This window comes from Crotalus tigris, unplaced genomic scaffold, assembly GCF_016545835.1.
Source record: "Crotalus tigris isolate CLP2741 ecotype Arizona unplaced genomic scaffold, ASM1654583v1 scf7180000018518.7366548510:968632, whole genome shotgun sequence".
Lineage (NCBI taxonomy): Eukaryota > Metazoa > Chordata > Lepidosauria > Squamata > Viperidae > Crotalus > Crotalus tigris.
This window is the reverse complement of record NW_024097054.1, coordinates 45,146-59,584: the sequence shown is the minus strand read 5'-3', so window position 1 is coordinate 59,584 and position 14,439 is coordinate 45,146. Positions and strand designations below refer to the sequence as shown.

General features: G+C 40.0%; 1 protein-coding gene across 1 annotated transcript in view; it reads right to left on the bottom strand.

Annotated features, from left to right (window-relative positions):
- Positions 1 to 129: 129 nt before the first annotated feature.
- Positions 130 to 14,439, bottom strand: part of LOC120312557 (E3 ISG15--protein ligase HERC5-like) — a gene marked incomplete at its 5' end in the record, with an annotated part of 36,823 nt that continues 22,513 nt past the window's right edge. The window contains 7 exons of the mRNA XM_039353413.1: positions 130 to 563; positions 903 to 1,002; positions 2,312 to 2,495; positions 5,610 to 5,692; positions 10,913 to 10,979; positions 11,420 to 11,586; positions 13,327 to 13,470. Coding sequence (XP_039209347.1) covers positions 349 to 563; positions 903 to 1,002; positions 2,312 to 2,495; positions 5,610 to 5,692; positions 10,913 to 10,979; positions 11,420 to 11,586; positions 13,327 to 13,470 — 960 coding nt within the window. The remainder of the gene's footprint in view (positions 564 to 902; positions 1,003 to 2,311; positions 2,496 to 5,609; positions 5,693 to 10,912; positions 10,980 to 11,419; positions 11,587 to 13,326; positions 13,471 to 14,439) is intronic.

The following is a 14,439-nucleotide window of genomic DNA, read 5'->3' as shown; positions in this document are numbered from 1 at the left end:
CAGTGATGCTTTGCTGCTTCCTTAGCAATAATTCTACTACACAGAACAGGAACTGCAATGCAATTATATAATATTTCGGCATCTTTATATCAAGCTGTCGCCCTTCTCCAAAGACAAATATAGCACACATCGGGGTTACATAACCATTTATTTATTCTTTCTTTCTTCAAGAATCACTGGTCTGCACAAAGGCTCATTGCTCCTTTTATCATCATGTGATGCACTAGTCCAAGATCACTAAGGAAGCTGCATGGTGATGCGGGATGCTGAATTTAAATATTCCAGCCCTCCTGGGCGTAAGAACCAAATGTCCAAGTATCATAGCAGAATAAAGGCCACATCTGGCTTTCAAGCCAGGCCAAAGTCCCTGAAGTTTTCTATAGCATCCAATAACTTTTTTCTAAGAATGTGTTTATCAGTGTATCTAGGAAGAAACAAAATTCGATGGCAAGTGTGAACCATGGGCAATGATTGGTCTGGATTTCCTTGATTTGCGTCAACAATAGTAATTGAGAAATTGTCCATCGTTTCTCCTGGAATGTGAACAGTTCCTGTGAGAAAAGCTGAAGAGAAAGTGGAAATCAAACAATGCATTGTAGTAAGAACATAACTTAAGCACCTAGTCCTCATACTTAGCTCTAAGATTTTTCCCAATAGCACTGGGAAGATAACACGTTCACTTTCTCTACTTTCTCTCCATCTGTACCTTTTTGAGGAATTGATTAATATACACATTTAATAATAAGTATTTCCTATGATTATATTCTCTATGATTGCATAAGCTGCCTATCAGAGTTTCTAAATCAATCGCCATTGTATCAGAATAGCTTGTTTGGCTTCTCTTTCCTTAGTCAGAATAATGATATTGGGTGTTTTTTTTTTTTTAAAGAAATAGTTATTACCAAGAAAATCCTTCTTGCTTTCTTCAGGAAAGTCATAAAACACTGTCCAAAAGTTCTTGATTGTTTCATCTGACTCTTCAAAACCTCTATATATGACGTTCTGCAGAAAGAATAAACATAAATCTCCCTGTTAATGGTTCAGCATCTCTTTATACAATCCAACTTTCACTGCCAGCATAACCCAGTTATATATTTCAGTTGACCTTGGATCTTTTTCTAAATAGCATCTAAGACCACTCTGCCCTTGAAATGCTAAGGACTCCTTTTCGTTTTTCCCAGGTTTACAAAAAACGTAGTTTCAAACATATTATTATTATGGATCATCGCATAGTCAGCCAGATGTTCAGACTGGATTTGGCATTTTGTCTACCTATCGAGTCCTTACCCAGGACCTGGGATAGGCAGATGTGGATGTTCGATGGTATTACAGATATCGTCGCAGGATGGAAGCAGTTCCTATTATTATTATTATTGTTGTTGTTGTTGTTATCATCATCATCATCATCATCATCTTCTGTTGCCCCTCTCCCTCTATGTCTATAAAACTAGAAACTCAAAGCTAACTGCAAGCATTTCTGAACCTGGGAACTGACAGACATTGGACTGGGATGCAACTTACAAATTCCCAATTTTGGCCTTAGAGATATCTGCTGATTAATATTAATGGGTCAAATTATACCTTCTGCCTTTATTTTCTTTATGTTGTTATACATAAGAAATCCAGCACAACTATTTATTTTGCACTGCTCTCAGTACGGCTCAGCTCACGGCATCTATAGTCCCAAGCAGTTTCTCTATTTCATTTAAGACAGGGGTCCACAACCCCTTCTGGTTGGGCTGGGAATCGGGCCACGCAAGCAGAGGGCGAGAGCACAAGCACGCAAAGCTACATTTGCACAAGAGGCGTACATGCGAAACCATCCTCCTCCCACCAGCCACTGCCAGTCCACAGAGCCGGGAACTTGGGAACTGCTGATTTAAGAAGTATACCAGAGGACCAGTTAAATTGTTGCACCACACTGAGGAATAAAAATGTGGATCCTAAGGATGTTGCAACCTAAGGGACTGCTACTGTTTGAACCAGGCTTCACACTTACATCCTTAACCTGTGTAATCCCTGTACTTGGAAGAAATCCCTACTGCGTCCAGATGGGATTTAGTGCCAAGCACATGTATGTTTGATTGCTTTCTTGATATATTTATTTTGACAGTGCCCATCTCTGAATACTTAGTTATCTGCATTTGTTTGGGGCCACATTTTCTATCCCAATACATATTTAAGAATCAGTCAAGTTCTATGCCCAACATTCAGCCCTCCCACAAATTAAGAGGAAAATAATGAAAGTTCCACAAGGACCCTGGAATAAAGACCAGTGTAATAAGGACTGCAGCAGAGGAGCACATTCTACCTTTTCTAATTGGTCCCATTGATATGCGGTGTTTCCAAACAGGATACCGTGGAGTTCAACAGGAAGAAACATTTTCCACGTTGTACTTGGGCAACCTCTTTGAAATCCACGCACGAAGTCCCCAAACTGCTTCTTCACGGACTCATTGAATATGTAATTCACGTAAGCATCAACGTATTCTTTTCTGTAAGTAGGTACATTTGGTTATTTAGCAGAATTTATACAAACAAAACTTGGCTCATAGAACAGCAGTTATGGGCTTGCAGAGTCTGAGGGAGAGGGAAATGTGCAGGCTGCTCCAGCCCTCGGCATCCCTAGGCTGTGTGGCTCTGTCTGGGAAGTGGGCACAATTCTGGATCAGCCAAAATTCATTGCAGCTGCTCAGAAAATGGCGCTTGTTTCTGGGACAGAGCCACGCGGCATATGGATGCTGTGGAGCAACCTGCTGTCGCGATCTCTGGAGCTTCCAAGAGGTGAGAGATCATGACGGGATGGGGGACGGGTGTGGGACCTGGTGGGGTGGGAAGCAGGCCCAAGATCTGCAGGAACCAAGAGGTGTGGGAAATGAAACATGAGGTGCCTCAGGGTGAGGGAAGCCTTGGGAGGTCCAGGGCAGGTGGGCCTTCACTAGGCCTTCCCCATCCCTGAGACACTTCGTGCTCTGCTTAACAACTGCATTGGGGACAGCAGGGAGGGAAGTTGCTAAACATGGTGATCACGAGTATCTTACTTAACAACCGTCCCTAATGAGCAAGTTCTATTACAGTTGAAAGTCGAAGACTACCGGTAAATCAGTAGAAGACTGATTTGGGAATTAAAAAATCCTGAGGTTTGATTCTCTTTTGATACTGAATTTACAACTTTGGAAACCCACTCCCTTGACCTATGAAACTATTAATACCACTGAATATCTTACAGTACCCAATTTATATCACAGTAACTGAATGCCTTAAGAGTTCTAAAGAAAATACTAAACATTATTTTTAGTAGATCAATGACAGACTTGACATCCAGGTTTCTAAACACCCTCTGCTAATATGCACCACACATATGGTGACTGAAACATCCTAAAAACCTCCATCCACTGTTCACTGAGGGTTTTTTTTTTGTTTTTGTTTTTTTGGTATCTGCCTCATTGTTCCAGCCATGAGTCAGCCATTCAGGGCACAGAGAAAGGCAATGAAGCCATTGAGTTAATTCATCCATTCTCAACTTTCCCATTCTTAATGGAAGCTCTAATGGCGTACTATTGCAGGCTAGCCCTGCCCACAGCCAGGAGTTCAATCCTGATGGACTCAAGGTTGACTCCGCCTTCCATCCTTCCAAAGTTGATAAAATGAGAACCTAGATTGTTGGGGATAACAGGCTAACATTGTAAACTGCCCAGAAAATGCTGTAAAGCACTATGGGGTGATATATAAGTGCTATTCTTCTAATATATTGGTTTCAACTCCCAAAATTCTAAGCAATGACCATTCTGTCTAAGGAACATGGGGAATAGAGGTCACATATCTTGCACTGACCTCAGAACCATAAACTATACTTTTTTCTAATGGTAAAACTATCCCAATGCCAAAGTGATAAAGAGATTCCCTGAACAACCTTTGGATGTTACAAATTTACAGGAACTATGAATGGCAGTAGAATTCCAGAGCAGGATTATCAAATAACTTTTTTAAAAATATATATTTTATTAATTTTTTAACATAATCACCTTAATATTTGGTAAACAGCATGTTGTCTGGGTTTATATTTAAAAATTATCAATAACAATTAATTTCTATAATTCTATAATCCACATAGTAGCTTTCCTTGATTTTCTCCTTCAATAATATTCTTTTTATCAGCCTTAAATTAATACACTTTTTAATATTTTGATAAGATAACAATTGAATATAAACTTTTTCTAGTATTTCTACAAGTAACAACCACATCAATATGAAGCTTCTTTTCTAACTGATCATCTTAATCGCCTTGTCATAGATCCTGTTTTCAAAGTCCTTATTTAAATTTCTTTTCCCCGCAATGTTCAAAACATTCTTACTTGTTAAGATTTTCTCAGAGTTAATTACACTTAAGTATTTAAATCTTTTTCCTCATACAAGCCATCCCAACAATTTTACATTTCTCATCTTAAAACAAAAAAAGAGAAAAGAAAAAAAAGAAGGAAATAGTATACTACTGGAGAAACATATCCCTCTTAAGCTAGAATACATTTATGTCCAAGTTTTTTCTATTCTTTTTAACTATATTCAAGCAAATGTTTAATCTTTAAATATTCCATCTAATAAATCCAATCATCTAATCTTTTAAAACTACTCAAAACATTCTTATCAATTGAATTTTTTTCAAAATCAATTACACTTAAGTATCTAAAACATTTCCCTCATATAAATCATCCCAACATTTTTTATATTTCTATCATAAAAATCTAGTAACTTTAGCTGATGGAAAACGTTTGAGTCTTCCAACTAAGTATGGTCTTTTCTATCAAGAATCTAAATTAGCCAAGTCCTACTAAACCAGTGTTTCCCAAACTTGACAATTTTAAGGCATGAGGACTTCAACTCCCAGAATTCTACAGCCAGCAACGCTGGCTGTGGAATTCTGGGAGTTGAAGTCCACATGCCTTAAAATTGTCAAGTTTGGGAAACACTGTACTAAACTATGTTTAGATTCCAAAATTGCACTGAGAAAATTTATATTCCATATTGCTATCTGAACAAATGAGTAGTTTCAAAAAAGATACCAGTGGAGTGGGAAAGGAAAGTAGAATGCCTACTATGCAAGAGTATCTCTATGTGTGTCTATTTGTGTGTCAAAAAGCCAACATTGTGGTTGCAATCATGCAATCCAAGCTCCAATCTTTTTTAATATATGAATTGAATACATGATACAAGCAAAAAAGGAGAGGGCTTTGGTCACAGAGTTGTGGCTGCCATCTTGATTTTTTTTATCCTTCTTCCACAAGTGGCAGGTATGTGGATATTGTCTTCCCACGGCTATTTTGTTTCTAGCCAGGTTTACTACTGTTATCAGAGCATGACTGGGATGTGGAAAGTACTTCAAGAAGCGGGAACAACAGTTTTGCAGGAGATGAATATTCACAAGGGAAACAAAAAATAACATATAATAGAAAAGGAAAGAAATCTCTGTTATGCAACTGTTATCCCCTCTGCATCAGGATGCTGTTGGAAATTCTGGATTAGAAGCTGTCAAGATTCTTTTTCAAATATATTCTTCTATCCAAAGGTAATCATAATTAAAAATGAACAAATCCATTCCTGGGAAAACTTACCTGTTGTATGAAGTAACAGGTATGTTGGCACCGTTTTCTTTCAAGTTAACCTCAGATATGGATCCTTTACACTTTTCTACTATCTGCAAAGTGATAAGAGTATAAAAGATTAATATGGATGATTCTGCTTGTTTTCAGAACATTAGGTATTATGGGCAGATGGGTGAAATATAGAAATGAACATTTCCCCTCATTAGAAGGGCTGATATTTCACATCATTGTCAGACACTTTGGAAGAGGCAAGTGATAACAAGAGAAAGGACTTCGTGTATTTGGATATCAGTTCTGGAATTTCCTGGCCACAGAAAATGGGTTCACTTGAATTATCATAATTCTTTAGGCAGCAAGCTGGCTTCTAACGGCAATTGTTTACCATGGCTGTGTGGTTGCGGAAACAATGGTATATGCTTATTATCAAACACAAGCCATGAATTATGTACTTGTATCAGACATTGGGAGACAAGTACATAATTGCAAGTATATCATATTTTGACAGTCATAATTTATTACAAATTCCACTATGGGCATCATCAGGAAATGGTCAGTGATGTCAAAATGGCAAAATCTATAGGCTGACTGAACTCCATCACTGTGTAGTGATAAGTGCAGTGTGTTAAAAAAGGAAGGCTTTTGATTGCTCTGTTGCACCTGCCTCTTTGATGCTGACCCCCAGCGTGGGCTCTGGATGTCATTGTGAATTACATTTGTAGTGAATTGCAGAATCTAAAGTTTTATGCTGTTTTATTGTTATGATTGATGTGCCTGTATCTATGTACATACAGTAGTGGCCAAAATTGTGGAAACCTTTTGGGAAAAGTGTACAGTAGAAATGCCACCTTTGGTTAAGTTTCCACCAATTTTTCTTCTAATTTCTTTATAACAGTAGCCTTGTTCACTTAACAGTACTATTATACATCGCTTCCTGGGCAACCAGTCAACTCTTTGCACTATTACTTTAATGTTATTACGTTTTACAAACTCACTAAAGAACACAAAAAAACCCAACCCACTTGATAGTGATCACATAACACACTGACAAATGTCCTCCTCTCAGCTTCAATACATGACATCATTAACTGAACCCTATTGTGATCTGACTGGCTCATTGCCAAAACAAGGACACCTGATTGGCTCTCTAAACACTCATGCTCATTGGCTACAATCAGATGAAGGAAAGCTACCGGATATCAACCTAAGCAAGTTGTGCTTCCTTTTTTCTGGTTATTTGGCTATAACGTTTCATAGAATAAAATACAAATAATTGAACAAACTTTGTTGCACTACGTTCTTGATTAAAGTATCTTTCCACTGATATATAATTTTATGGTACTACTCCCAAAAAAAGTATTATTAGCCATCAAACCTCAAAAATACACTTTTCCCCAAAGGTTTCCACCATTTTGGTCACTGCTGTATATACAGCTACTTGTTAATTTGTTGTTGTTGCTGTTGTTGTTAATTGCGAAGTCGTGTCCGACCCATTGCGACCCCATGGACAACGTTCCTCCAGGTCTTCCTGTCCTCTGCCATCTTCTGGAGTCCATTTAAATTCACGCCTACTGCTTCAGTGACTCCATCCAGCCATCTCATTCTCTGTCGTCCCCTTCTTCTATTGCCCTCAATCTTTCCCAGCATTAGGCCCTTCTCCAGTGAGTCCTTCCTTCTCATTAGGTGGCCAAAGTACTTGAGTTTCAACTTCAGGATCTGTCCTTCTAAAGAGCAGCTGGGGTTGATCTCTTCTAGGATTGACCGGTTTGAACGCCTTGCAGTCCAAGGGATTCGCAGGAGTCTTCTCCAGCACCATAGTTCAAAGGCCTCAATTCTTTGGCGCTCAGCCTTTCTTATGGTCCAACTTTCACAGCCATACATTGCAACTGGGAAAACCATGGCCTGGACTATACGCACTTTTGTTGGCAGGGTGATGTCTCTGCTTTTTAGAATGCTGTCTAGATTTGCCATAGCTTTCCTCCCCAGGAGCAAGCGTCTTTTAATTTCTTGGCTGCAGTCCCCATCTGAGGTGATCTTGGAGCCCAGAAAAATAAAATCTGTCACTACCTCCATTTCTTCCCCATCTATTTGCCAGGAATTGAGAGGGCCGGATGCCATGATTTTGGTTTTCTTAATGTTGAGTTTCAAGCCAACTTTTGCACTCTCCTTCTTCACCCGCATCAAGAGGCTCTTTAGTTCCTCTTCACTTTCTGCCATTAGAGTGGTATCATCTGCATATCTTAGGTTGTTGATATTTCTCCCGGCAATTTTAATTCCAACTTTTGATTCATCTAGCCCTGCCTTTCTCATGATGTGCTCTGCATATAAGTTAAATAGGCATGGCGACAATATACAGCCTTGCCGGACTCCTTTTCCAATTTTGAACCAATCAGTGGCTCCGTGTTCGGTTTTCACTGTTGCTTCTTGACCCGCATATAGGTTTCTCAAGAGACAAATGAGATGGTCTGGTACTCCCATCTCTTTAAGATGTTAATTTGTAATAGTATGTAATAGTAGTAAAGTTGGAAGGGATCTTGGAGGTCATCTAGTCCAACCCCCTGCTCAGGCAGGGAACCCTACACCATTTCGGACAAATGGCTGTCCAGTCTTTTCTTAAAAACTTCCAGTGTTGGAGCATTTACTGCTTCTGGAGGCAGGCTGTTCCACTGATTAATTGTTCTCACTATCAGGAAGTTTCTCCTTAGTTCAAGGTTGCTTCTCTCCTTGATTAGTTTCCACCCGTTGCTTCTTGTCCTGCCTTCAGGTGCTTTGGAAAATAGCTTAATTCCCTCTTCTTTATGGTAGCCCCTGAGATATTGGAATACTGCTATCATGTCCCCCCTTGTCCTTCTCTTCGTTAAACTAGACATACCCAATTCTAGCAACCGTTCCTTATATGTTTTAGCCTCCAGTCCCTTAAATTTGTGCTTATGAAAACAGCTAGCAAAGGTTGCCCATCCCATGGATAAAACACCCAGACACAAACTGAGTGAGGTGATATGTGCAATACAATGCAGTGAGACATGTGCAAGATTTATACATTGGTGAAACAAAGCAACCACTTCACAAGTGCATGGCAGAAGAACAAATGCATCAGGACAAGATTCAGGGGTCCATTGCATTTGAAAAATAAGGGTCACTTATCCCTTATGTTACAAGAAGCCAAGGAATGGTTGCTAGAATTGGGTATGTCTAGTTTAACGAAGAGAAGGACAAGGGGGGACATGATAGCAGTATTCCAATATCTCAGGGGCTGCCATAAAGAAGAGGGAATTAAGCTATTTTCCAAAGCAACTGAAGGCAGGACAAGAAGCAACGGGTGGAAACTAATCAAGGAGAGAAGCAACCTAGAACTAAGGAGAAACTTCCTGACAGTGAGAACAATTAATCAGTGGAACAGCTTGCCTCCAGAAGCAGTAAATGCTCCAACACTGGAAGTTTTTAAGAAGAGACTGGACAGCCATTTGTCCGAAATGGTGTAGGGTTTCCTGCCCGAGCAGGGGGTTGGACTAGATGACCTCCAAGGTCCCTTCCAACTTTACTACTACTACTATTATTATTATTATTATAAAATTGAGGTTTTGGTTTGCCAGAGTGGGTCTTATATTATCAAGCATCTGTATTAACATGGGTAAAAGAATGGATAACTTTGAGAAACAAAAGGTTGTTATATTTGGAGGGACATGATTTACAACTGGGGTGGCACACTTTTTTTATGGTATGGGAAAAATAAAATCCATAAGTACTTTCAAAACCACTATATAAGAAATGCATTATTATTAACATGGGAAAAAATAAAATGTAAAATATATTTGAAAATTCCAGGATGGCTTTCAACAATGGAAACATTTGTACATCCAAATTTAGTTAATTTTGAAAAAATCTGGAGATACAGAGATATTCTAAATTCTGAAGGGAACTTAAAATCTAAACAAGAAATGGAAATCAGGGTATTAATCTATCATGGTGGGCATACTTACAAATGCAAGATGTGAAACTATGGATTTTATAAGGAGCAAACCTTGCTTGATAAGATATTAATAACGTCTGATGAGAAATTAATTAAGAACATTTATAATTTTCTATTAAATTTGAAAGTGGAAAACAAACAAGTTAAAGAAACAATGATAATATGGGCAAATTTTTTTTGGATACAATATAGAATTAGAAAAATGGCAAAACTTGTGGGAAAGAAATTATAAATTGACAATGTCAACTTCTTATAATGAAAACTTATATAAAATGTTTTATAGATGGCACTTGCCACCAGCAAGATTAGCAAAAATGTTTAAAAACATGTCAGATAGGAAGAGTCACTTTTTTGAAGACAGCAAATTCCACATTTTGGATAGAGAGGATGCTGGTTTGAAAGAGGAATCAAAGAGGCCATATATATTAAAAATGAGGAGCCCTCACTTTTAACATAGGGGAGGAATAAGAAATCACCTATCTCTTATCTACAACACAGTCCTTTCAGCAGTTCTAAGAAGATTCCACACCCATTTGCACTCTGATTCAGGTTACCCTGAGGCAGGAGTAGGCAACCTTGGCTCTTTTATGACTTGTGGACTTCAATTCCCAGTTGGCTCAGGAATTCTGGGAGTTGAAGTTCACGAGTCATAAAAGAGGCAAGGTTGCCTACCCCTGCCATGAGGGCACAGATAAACCAGCAAGTGGCCTCAACTGCTCTCAAAGAGAGTGCTGGAGTTGAAGTTCACGAGTCATAAAAGAGGCAAGGTTGCCTACCCCTGCCATGAGGGCACAGATAAACCAGCAAGTGGCCTCAACTGCTCTCAAAGAGAGTGCTAACGACCAGATGACTGCAAGGAATATAAATCCTTCCATTCCCCCCTACCCCATCCTGTCAGAACTAATTCTTCCAAAACCCCCCCCCCCCAATCCTGTCAGAAGTGATGAAGCTTCTCGGATGAGACCGGAAATGTCTTCAAGGGGAAAAAAAAAAACATTTCTTAAGAAAAAAACTTGACTTTTTGAAAAAAGCACTTTTGAGACAACCATGACTTGGATGATTGGGAATCTCCATAGACATTTAGCAGAGATTAAGTAAACAATTACATTAAACCATGGTTTGGTCAAATACAATCGGCTGAGCTCAGACGACACTTAAACCTGAAGTCAAAGAAATTACATTACAGTGTAGTACAGCTTTCCCCAACCTGACATTCTCAAGATAACTAGAAACCGCAGAGCATACAGTGTTATATAACACAGTCAGCCCAAGATATCTTTTTCTCTTGAGGCATTCAAGAGTGGCAGTAGAGAAAGGCTGGTCTAACTCAAACAGATTGTCCTACCGTGAAATCCAACATCATGGTTTTAAAGATGTCATCACGGCGTTCATACAGTATATTTTGAAGATTACTAAAGGGAAAAAAGAATAAAGTGAAACAAACTGTTTCCCCAAAACTAAAATAATTCATTTACTTATGACATGTTAATTTTAACAGAAATTGATTCTTCATAATATTCTTATGCCTTTGGGTTAGTTTTGTCTGTATTCAGTTAAACCAAGACTGTCTGACATCTGGTTCCTAAATGGAGAAAATAAAGAAGACTTTATGTCAAGATCAACTCCTGGAGTTATATTCCTGCAACTTTTTTTGGCAGCATTTCATTCTTCTTTTAAATATCCCGGTCTATCCAACACTTGGATTCTCAAATGTCTTTCATTTAAGTATCAACCAGGTCAGACTTGGCTTAGATTCCAATATCAGCTTGTGTATATCTACAGAAAATGAAATTACTTGATCTGCAATATCAATTACTACTATATGGTTCTGAAGGATAACTTTATGCCGTACCGTCCAAGTGTAGGACAGAGTTCTTTTAAATCTTCCAGCGTCGGCTCAATATTTGCCAATTTCTTGAACAACGCAAGAGGAAAGGGCAAAGCAATTATCTTCCGATTGTAGAGCGCTATTCCAAACAGGTTCCCAATTAAAAAATATATGTCATCCTGGGTTGATACCTAATTTGAAAAATCAATATACAAGTACTGAAAAATACACTGTAGAACAGACATGTAAAACACAAGGCCTGGGGACCGGATGCAGCCCGCAAAGTGGTTTCAGGTGGCCTACGAAGCCATCCTGGAAACAGTGAGGGAACGGCCCCTGCAGCCTTGGCCCTGGCCCAGGCCGGCCGGGAGCCAATGTACAATTTTGTGGGGGCCATCTATGCTGAAACGCATTCAGTCTTAGCTCCACAAGGCCGTCTAGAAACAGCGAGGGACCAGACGCTGCTGCGTCGGCCCCGCCCCCTGGGTGCATGCTGGGGAGGTGTCACCCTTTGTGAGGAATGAAGAAATGGACCATGTCTTGGCGCCTGCCCTGGTCCCATCCCCTTCTGCCAGAGATCCTCAGATCTGTCCCACTTCTGCCCAGACCCCGACAGGCACCCTTGACACGAACACTGTAGAGCTGGCCATGCCCACCCTGGCCACACCCACCTGCCCCCCTGAGGGCAAACGCAATGCTGATGCGGTTCTCAATGATATTGAGTTTGACATCCTTGCTGTAGAGACTGTCCACTTACAAAATAAATGTTGTATTTCTGAGACTTCTAAACTACTTCAAACTCATTTCCCATGACTAGACGTTAGCTAGAAGAGGCTGCCTGCCTATATCCCCTTTCTACACTTTCATCAACACCATCTCTGCTTGCTAGCTTTCTCTCTGGCTGTTCTTTGTTCCTCCAACAATGTGGATCCTATATAGACATATGGACTTTAACCAACACCGAAGGATGGTCAGCCCTTTTATCTATGATATTTCAACAGGGAATGAACCTGAGATCTGTAGCATGCTGAGCAAGTCAGCTGTCCTTAAGCTACAGTTCTTCCTGTACAGGTAGTCTTTGACTTATGACCACAAAATTGAGCCCAAAATTTCTGTTGCTAAGTGTGAATCACTACAGTTGTTAAGTGACTTAACATGGTTATTAAGTGAATCTGGCTTCCCCATTGACTTTGCCTGTCAGAAGGTTGCAAAAAATGATTTACCCTGGGACCCCAGGACACTATGCAACCATCATAAATATGAGTCAGTTGCCAAATGTCTGAATTTTGATCGCATGACCATGGGGATGCTGTAGTGGTCGTTAAGTATGAAAAATGGACATAAGTCACTTTTTTCAATGCTGTTGCAACGGCCACTAAATGAATTTTTATAAGTCAAGGACTACCTGTACTAGGAAACAATGGAAAGCACATGACTCTCGATTCTAAAAAGGAAAGCAAAAGGAGTAAAGGAAACCAATCTCTGAGTAATTTATATGCATGCCCTACTTTCTACCATATTGTTGCTTCATAGTTGTTTTAAAAAGAATAACTTTTCACACCAGAATAAAGATAAAGCTTGATGCAATATCCATGTTACAAGCAGAAACTGTTACGTTTCATCAGATGATCAAATGTAGCCTTTATTGTTAGCCATTTCCTCATTTAATAGAGGAGAAATATATCAACAGCTGTTATTCATGAAAGCTAGATGGACAACAAATTTCCAGGACTACAAATAAATCTCTGCATAGACAATGCCAGAAAGAGGTCAGCTATCATCTCTCATTCCTTTTAGGGGACAATCATGCGCATTTTCTAACCTCTATTGAAAAGTCAATGGTCAAAGAGATGAATTACCTCCAAGGTAATTCCTATTTTTATAGCTAACAGCAGAAAGCATAAATAAATGCAGTACATGGTTATACATACCTCATAAGAGAACCAAATACAATTCGAGTCTTCAAAGTGCTTGAATACTTGTGCTTCTGAACTACACAGTTGTCTGCTGATAATTGTGAAGAATTCCTGGATCAGGCCCCCATACTTGGTCCCAGGTTCTCCTTCAAAATGCACCTGAAGAATTAAGTCAAATTAGCCAGATATTTACACGAATTTAGACTGATAAATTAAATATAAAAATATTTCTGGTTGCTCAGAAATTAGAACATCTTCCACTAGTTCTTTCCTCTGAATTAAAGTTGCAACCCTAAATTATTCAGAAGATCCCTGAAAGTTCCAGCGAAGTCTGTTTCAGAAGGAAAAAAAATGTGCAAATTAAATTGTGACACACCCCTGATCAGAAATCAGTGAAATTCCCAGGAAAAACAAACAGGATTTACTCAATTTATACCTCGCCTTACTAAACAAAAACCAAAACCCACAGCAAAACCAAACAGAGATCCACGTAAAATCTTAGATTTTTCTTTTACTTAGAACACTGTTCTCCAACCCAGACAATTTGAAGATGTGTGGCCTTCAGCACCCAGAATTCCCTAGCTACCGTGCTGCCCGAGGAATTCTGGGAGTTGAAGGCCACACATCTTCAAACTGATAAAGGTTGGAAAACACTGACTTAGAAGGCGCTTGGCTGAGGTAAGTCCACCTAACCTAGTCAGCCAAGTCCAGGCCATCTCGTTCCTCTTCTCCCGAACCGCCCAGCCCATCCACTTCGCATACTCGGGTTCAAGTTCGCCCACGTGTTGCTCCAAGGAGGAAAACCAGCAGACCAAATCCGCACCCGGAACCAAACGCACAGGGCTTAAAAGTACCGGGGTTCGCTTTTCGAGCGTTCTGCTGCCCCGGAAGAAGTTCCCGCACAACCGGTTTCATTTCCTAGCTGGTTCGCTCTTTCCTGCGCTGCGGCGTATCATGCTCGCCCTGCCCGGCCTTCGCCTTCTGAGTCGCCTCCCGCGCCGGGGGCTTCTGCGGGCCAGCCGGGCGGCTTGCGCGGCGGCGGAGAACGGGGGGAAAACCAGCGGCCAAGGACAGCAAGGGCCGCCCTTCGACGCCGGGCTGCTGGAGATCCTCGTGTGTCCCCTGTCG